Here is a 7,785-nt window from a genome sequence, read left to right on the forward strand (position 1 = left end):
CTGAAGTTGTCTGTGTTCGCCCCGGCGGGAATATAGTCCCATCCGTTACCAGATTAATTAGTTGGTATTCACTGTCTGGGTCACACAGAGAATCCTGGTAACTGCAGCGCCATGTGAGGTGAATAGCTTCAGCTGTACAACTGCGTGGACTGGGGTCATGCTGTCTTCAAAGGGAGCAGTGGGCAAAGGGCACACTGCTGCAGTTTTGCAGAAAGGGTGGATCAGCACGCGACGGCTTTGATTTTTCTGCCTGCAACCATCCCACCCCACCCCACCCACCTTCTGTGGCTTGCTGTCGGATCTTGTTTGATAATCCTGTGCGAGGCACCTTGCAATGTTATAGACAGTTAGGGTTAGATAGATTGTGGTTCGATATGGGAATCAAAAGGTTATCGGGGGGGAGGGGGGGGGGAAGAGACGGGAATGTAAAATTCCCGTCTCAACACGAACATATCAGCCATGATCTCCATGAACGGTGCAACCTACTTCTGCTCCTATTTTGTATGTTATACAGTGTTGGAAGATGCTACATGAACACAAGTTATTGTTGTGGCTATATCCCGAGGGTGGGGGGAAGAGTCTAACACAACGGTGCCGTTAATCCAGATGTTCTCCCCCCATTCCCACAGAAGCTCCTGTTTGCCGGGTCTCAGACTCATGTTGTTCAGGTTCCCTTTGCGGACTGTGGGAAATACAGAAGCTGCGAGGATTGCATCTTGGCAAGGGACCCATACTGCGTCTGGACAAAGTGGGCGTGCACAAGGATGGGCGCATTACCCAAGTAAGGAACCGGGGGCGTTGTGGGGGTGATAAATGCTGCGGATGTTGGGAATGTGGAATAAAACAACAGATCAGACAGGAAAGTGGAGTCAAAGGCTGATTCAGATAGGCCATGATTTTAACTGGTGAAGCAGGCTGCATCAGCTGGGGGGGCCTGTTCCTATTTCTTACCTTCGTGACAAATTCAGAAGAGAGGACCATGACCTTCATGAATAAAGTGATTGAAAACAGTTCACAAGCCCCGGGGAGGGAGGGAGGGAGGGAGGGGGCAGAAATTTGAAACAAGTTTTGATTTCTAAATTTGGGGAATGGTGAAAGATGGGTTCTCTGAAAATGTCGTCACTGCCGAAACTCTCGGGATGTGTTGCATTGCTTTTTAATCGGTCCACTCCCAGCCAACACACAAAGGTACATAGCTTCCTGCAGGAAGAAGAGCTGAGCCCTTTGAGTTCTGGGGCGTCTCCTGTTTATTGGCAGTCCGCTGGGACCAGAGCTTTGTGTAGAAAGGAAACAATCCGGGGGGGGGGGGGGGGGGGGGGGGCTGAGCTCCGCCTCCTGCCGCACTCTCACCTTGTTGTCTTCGGATGTCAGTCATTTCCTTTTGCATGCGTTGTGGGGGGATAGCGAGTTTCATCCTGAGCTACTTGGTAACTGGTGATGCTCTTTCGATCAGTGACGGACCGGCACGCCACATTGCGCATGGATGGCCAAGGTGTGTGCTGGGGGGTGGGGGAGTTTGCCCATGTATGCATCTCTGTCGGGACTAATGCCATGCCATTCTTTGTGCTTTTCCTCAGGCTTCCTGACGTGGACCAGGATGTAGAGTTTTGCAGATATCAGTCTGTGCCATCGCACTCCAGGTAACAGGAGTTCAGTGCCTCGGGCAGGGTGGGTGGAAAGGCAACAGTGTCTCTTGGCTTTGGTGTCATTGGGAAGGTTGCCAAGCTTAAGAGCTTGGATTCCTGTCAGGGGCAGGCAGGCTGCTGTTCCTGACTTTGCAAACAGTCAGAGGAAATAACAGTTTTTAATTCCCAGTGGGCTCTGTGAATTGCATTGTGCCGCGCCTCCCCCCTCCAGCCCTCCCAGGTCTCTTTGGCATCACTGCCCATGCTTTGTACACTTACCTCAAACGGCAACAGCTTTCCTTCATGTGCTTGATCAGGAGATGTCCCTGAGCCACAGATCTCAGGGTCAGCTCTGCTGAGACTTCTCAACTCCCCGTGCGTCAAACCTGGGACATCCCCCTTCCTGCCTTGTGTGTCCATGTTGCTGCTCAGGCCAATCGGAGGGCTTGGCCAATATTTTGCTTCGTATCACCAAGTGCACGTGTCTTTTAACTCAGGCACAGTGGTTTACACTGCTCCCTCCGAGTTCAAAGTTTGAATCCCACTCCAGGCACTTGAATGTAAAATCCAGGTTGACACTCCAGTGCAGTACTGAGTGAGTGCTATCTGCTGGGAGGTGTCATCTTTCAAACAAGATGCTAAATTATCGCACAGCTCTGTTACGAAGAAGAGCTGGAGTGTTCTCCCTGGCATCCTGGCCAATGACATAATCAGATGATCCGGTTGTTGTTGCTGTGTGCGGAAGCTTGCTCTGTGCAAATTGGCTGCCGTGGTTCCGACATTGCAACAGGGGCCACACTTGAAAAATGCCTCATTAGCTGTAAAATGCTGAGATGGTGGAAGGTGCTACACACATACAAGTGTGTCCCTTTACCACTTGCCAACCGCCATGCTGTTTGTGTGGAGTAAACGCTGACTGCTCTGTCTTTGTTTTCTACATCACTTTGTTCAGGTGACCTGAAGGCGGAGAACCTCACTGTTGTAAGCCGGCACAAATATCCTCCTGCCATGCCAACTCATCTCCAATCTGGCTGTACCCAAGTGGACATTTCAGCAGCAAGAACTTGCCCATGTACCTGACGCCAACTACGAGGTGCGGCCGAAAGCCTTGTTAATATCGGATGTGGGGCCACAGCACAGCGGCAGCTACAGGTGTTACTCGGAGGAGAAACGGGAACGCTTCCTCGTGGCAAGTACTGGCTGAAGGTTGTTTCCAAACCAGCCATGGCGCTGGAGAGCCAAGCGGCAGCGAGTAGTCTGGAACTGGCCTGGCTGTGTGTTTTTGTCCTGGGAGTGGTTTGTTTCTGCTTGTTGGGAGTGGTCATCTATCTGAATCGCAAGCTGAAAGAGCGCTTAGAGAAAACAGCGGCAAGCAAGGAAGGCCGAGCGTGTCACTGTATATCCTACCGAGCGCATCCTGCCCAAGGAACTGCCCAAAGGCACCAAGTTCATTCCCAGCCAGACCTCCGGCACGGACGAGAAGCTGTGGGAATCGCCCTCCTACTATTACTCTGACGGCTCGCTGAAGATCGTACCCCGGCCATGCCCTGTGCCAGAATGGGAGCTCACCATCGCACAACGGCACTGCTAATGGGATCCCTGGGCAGCCCCTGCCCACTGCCGTCCAGTCTCCCACCCGTCTCAACCTGGCCAACATCGCGGTGCCAACACCAACGGCTACATCCGGGCTGCAGCTGGGCGAGGAGGGAGTGGACCCTTTCTCGGAGGAGCTGAGGAAGAAACTGAAGCAGCGGCAGATGTTGCCTGATGCAAATCCGGAGGAGTCCTCGGTGTGAGGGAGTGTTCGCCCTCCATTCAGCATACGGCTACCTCACCCTTTGTGTAAATAGGACAGAAGAAAACAAACACACTGAAGCCTAGACTTTGTCAAAATTATGTATATATTCTGTACTACACCCACATTTAAAACCGAAAGATTTAAAAGTTCCCAACCCAAAAAGAATCCCTGAAATGTAACACATCTAACTTAGCACCAGACTGTCTGTATACACTGTACCCACCATCTCTCCAGCCAAACTTGTGTGATACTGTGAACAGGAAGAGAGGCTCCAAACTGGGATACTTTCCGCTTCTTGCAGTGATTGCTGTGGTTCAAGTTGGATGCCAGCTTGTCAGGTAGGTGTAAATCCATCTCTGATGTTGTAGGCTTTTTTTGTCCTGTGATGACGGCAAAGTCTCACTCAACCCCTCTTCACAAAGGTGATGTGTATCGACAAGGGGGTGAGAGGCTCAGGCCATGCTGCCTTTAGCTGCTGGGAATGGAGCGCTGAAGGAACTGGGAACATGGGTGGTCTTACAAGCTGCAATCACATGTAGCACGCAGTCCCTCTGAGCTCCCTGTGAAGTACGCTCAGGCTGTCTCCGCTTTCAGTGGGCACGTTGCTGAATAAACAAATCAGCACAGCCTAGTGTTGTAGGCTTCAGTTTAATCCAAGGATGTGGTCAGTTCCAGTTAGGCTCCTGGCTGAATTGTTCTGCTTGTAGTCCCAGTGTGCCTCTCATTCACCAAGGCCCACAGCGCATAGTTTTGCTCCATGGAGCACTGGACCCATTCTGTGCTTCCAGTTATCTGTTGTCTCCTTTCCTGAGCATTTTAGAGTATTTTATTTCTCAGCACTAGCCCCCCGACCAGTGAGACCTGCTGGCCCAGGTATAGCCGAGCGGCCAGGAGAATATCATGTCAATCTGACATTGCTATAGCACCAGAAGGGGCAGTGTCTGCCCATGCTTCACCCTTACCCCATCCATATAACTCTACCAATGCTTTTCCCACAGTGTGTGCTGAGTCCACAGTCCAGTTGCTGCAGTGAATTCATCAGAAACTCCACGCTGCCACCCACTTCTTCAGCTGTGGCAACGGGCACGTTCTTTCGACGCTACAGCTCAGGGTACTGAGGCTAACCGTGATGCACCATCGCAACAGGGCACTCGACTTCTCTGGTGTTGAAATGAACTGTGCAATCTGGTGAGGTGCACTCTCTAACCACTGATTGTCCTGCCTTCTCCCCGGGTTTGCTGAGAGATGTGGTGAGAATTCTCAGATGGCTTGGCGCTAGCGGCCTGAGCCATTGCTGTTGGTGACGAGGACAAATTCTGCTGTCCAACATGGCTGAATAATGAAGAAATCAGTGCACTCGGAACTCTGAGCTGCAGGCGACAGATGATGCTTCGATTTGGTTGGTTTCTGTCTGGATTGTTGGGAGCACTTGGGAGTGCTGTTTTTCAGAAGAATCCGATGCGTGGGTTTGGCTGGTTCCTGTGTTGGATATCGAGAATATGATGGGGGTTGTTTTTGAAAACAGTTTTTAACCAATTGAAAGGTGGTTTCAAAGGCCGCATTTGAACGATGCTGTCTCATCAGTGCTCGCGTGCCGGTGAAAGATTAATGGTTGCCAAATAATGACTAAGCTTTTAACGATTGTTAATGGCAATTAGTGGGAATAACTGCGTTTGTACAGTATGTGTAAAATATGAAGAGGAGGCAGTTTGTTTCTCTGTCTCCTGATGTATTTGTTTTCTGGGCACACGATTTGTTCGCGGAGAGCCTGTTGAAGACATTGGAGAACAAATGTTACAAAGTGATGCTTTGTTTCTTGGGTGATGTGTGAACTATCATACAGTGTGGGGGAAAAGCTGGTTAGGGACAGGGAGGCATACAATGGCGACATTCGACTGCCACTGATGAGCCTCCTAGAGTCGATCTTAATTGCAGATGAAGATCCTTTACGTGTGAATACAGAACAGAAAGATGGAGAGCGTGCGCGGCAAGGTATGGCCTCCTGGCCAGGCAGGGGGTGCGAGGGAAACCTTGTGTGACGTGGAGAGAGAATTCTGCAAGTACTCTGCAGGTCAGACAGCATCTGTGGTGAGAGGAAGCAGAGAGTTTGCTTTTCTGGGCAATGTGGTGTTGTCAGAATGTGTGTGCGATTGGTAGGTGTGAGGAAAAGCACCCGAGATTAGATGTGCCACCCTCGGCAGCAACCAGCTGACGTGGCATCACATTGGAACCGGAGAGCTGCTACCGAGATAGGGACAGAGCCGAAGAAACCCCACATCCTGCTTGGCTCAATCAAAAAGGAAGGGATTGGTGGGGTGAGAAAGTGAGAGGACAGGTGACGGGGATGGGCGGGAGGGGTGTGCGACGGACACTTCACACAGCTGCATTGGACAACACTGGGCCACGGTGTCAGTGAGTATCAATCATCCAAGGCAATCGTGGGCAGAATGCAGAGATACGGGCAAAATGAATGGCCATGGTGCTGGCTGGGTCAGGCTGCCCTGGAGTCAGTGGTGAAGAGGAGAGGAGAGGATGGGTAACAACTCCCAGGTTTGATCTCCACCTCTCACAGGCAGAGAAGGGAGGGTTGCGAGATGGAGGAGTCAGAGGATCTGCTGTTGACCTGTGCGGGATGTCAAATGTACTTGAATCAATTTGCAGATGGTATTCTACTTTACAATGTAACTTATTGAGCTCAGCATGTAATTTAAATATTGTACAGTCTCTCCCAAAAATATTTATGAAAGTATTTTTATATCAATTAAAAGGATTAAAATTTAGTAAACACACAAGACTGTCTCCAATTTTCTTGCCTTAAAGTGGTCTCTGCTGTGGCCTACTTGAGATGTCTTGACAATGCTTCAGGTCACTGTTATCCGAGTTGACATCTTTCTCTCTTCACTCCATGGTCGCACTCTCAACTCGAAACAGTTCAACTTGAAGGTTGCGAGCACAGATGCAGGCTGCAGTGCAGTGTTGAGGGAGTGCCACACTGTCGGTGACTGCATTATGGGTGACTTGTTCAACCAAGTGGATGTAAAAGTGCCCATCGCAGTGTTTGGAAGAGTAGCTGAGTTTGCCCCAATGCCCTGACCAATATTTATCCTCATCCAGGGGGAAAAAAGGGGAGGATGGTTTGCAAACACACACAAATGTTGTTTGTGGGAAGTTGCGTGCAAAACTAACGGCTGCATTTTATATATCACACCAGTGACCTTCGTAAGTCCTTCATTAACTGGAAAGCCATTTTCGAGATATTGAAGGCATTCAAGGCACTGGGAGTCTTGAGCATTTGGGTTCCAACTCGGGTGGAAAATCTCACCGCTGTGCACAAGGTTCATCAATGAAATAGGTTAGAACATTCGTGTATGATTTCCGAGTGGGTATCGAGGCTGACAGGACGAAATGGACAGCAATTCAGCAACCAGGTTTCAGTTTGGTGTGGGAAATGTAAAGTGTCGCTGCGCTGTCACCCCATCAGCTGGGGAGCAGAGCGCGTGACTGTGCCTGACCTAGGAGTGCAATGTGGAGGGAGCTCCCCTCATGGCTGTAACTGAACTGGGAGTTACCCAGGCCACCCATATCGGGGAAGGATGCACTCATCAGCTCCTGGCAGCTGAGTTGGACTTGTAGATATCGACCTGCACTTTGTGTTAACAGTCTTGCTGAGATTGTCTCAAATACATGCCGTTGAGGTAAGTGACTAAATCAATGAATGTTCATAATATCTTCAAGTCTATATTTGTCTGAGCTAAAAGCTGAGGTGTAATAGCTGGCAGGTTATTGCGATCTAGTGTCTCACTCCCTTGTATTGTACATCAGTACTGTATCAGCAGGTTCCCAGATTGCCACACATGGCAAAGTAACCACTTGAGCAATTGGACCCGCTTGAAGCAACACAAAGAGGTGAAACTGGAGAGCAGAAGCTCCTGTAGAAACAGGTAAGGTTTCAGCTTCCACTTTTTTTCTGGTGCTTTCAAGTGGCCTGTGTGGCTCATGGTCAGTTGAAGGTAACCCAAAAGTCCGAGAACACGCACAAACAGACTCAAAAAAACAGCTTCTTCCCCGCTGTTACCAGACTCCTAACGGGCCTCTTATGGACTGACCTCATTAACACTACACCCCTGTATGCTTCCCCCGATGCCGGTGCTTATGTAGTTACATTGTGTACCTTGTGTTGCCCTATTATGTATTTTCTTTTATTCCCTTTTCTTTTCATGTACTTAATGATCTGTTGAGCTGCTCGCAGAAAAATACTTTTCACTGTACCTCTGTACACGTGACAATAGACAAAATCTAAATTCTCTCTCCTCCCCTCTCCCTCTCCTTCCCCCTATCTCCTTCTCCCCCCTCTCTCTCTCT

The 7,785-nt window shown here is 49.8% G+C and overlaps 1 protein-coding gene across 1 annotated transcript in view; it reads left to right on the forward strand.

The window, feature by feature from the left end:
* Window positions 1–6,215, forward strand: part of sema4c (sema domain, immunoglobulin domain (Ig), transmembrane domain (TM) and short cytoplasmic domain, (semaphorin) 4C) — an 84,183-nt gene extending 77,968 nt beyond the window's left edge. The window contains 11 exon segments of the mRNA XM_072485659.1: window positions 630–781; window positions 1,578–1,601; window positions 1,603–1,640; window positions 2,578–2,609; window positions 2,611–2,809; window positions 2,812–3,005; window positions 3,007–3,159; window positions 3,161–3,278; window positions 3,281–3,312; window positions 3,314–3,761; window positions 4,422–6,215. Coding sequence (XP_072341760.1) covers window positions 630–781; window positions 1,578–1,601; window positions 1,603–1,640; window positions 2,578–2,609; window positions 2,611–2,809; window positions 2,812–3,005; window positions 3,007–3,159; window positions 3,161–3,278; window positions 3,281–3,312; window positions 3,314–3,421 — 1,050 coding nt within the window. The 3' untranslated portion in view covers window positions 3,422–3,761; window positions 4,422–6,215.
* The last annotated feature ends 1,570 nt before the right edge of the window (window positions 6,216–7,785 follow it).

Source organism: Scyliorhinus torazame, chromosome 20 (assembly GCF_047496885.1).
Source record: "Scyliorhinus torazame isolate Kashiwa2021f chromosome 20, sScyTor2.1, whole genome shotgun sequence".
Lineage (NCBI taxonomy): Eukaryota > Metazoa > Chordata > Chondrichthyes > Carcharhiniformes > Scyliorhinidae > Scyliorhinus > Scyliorhinus torazame.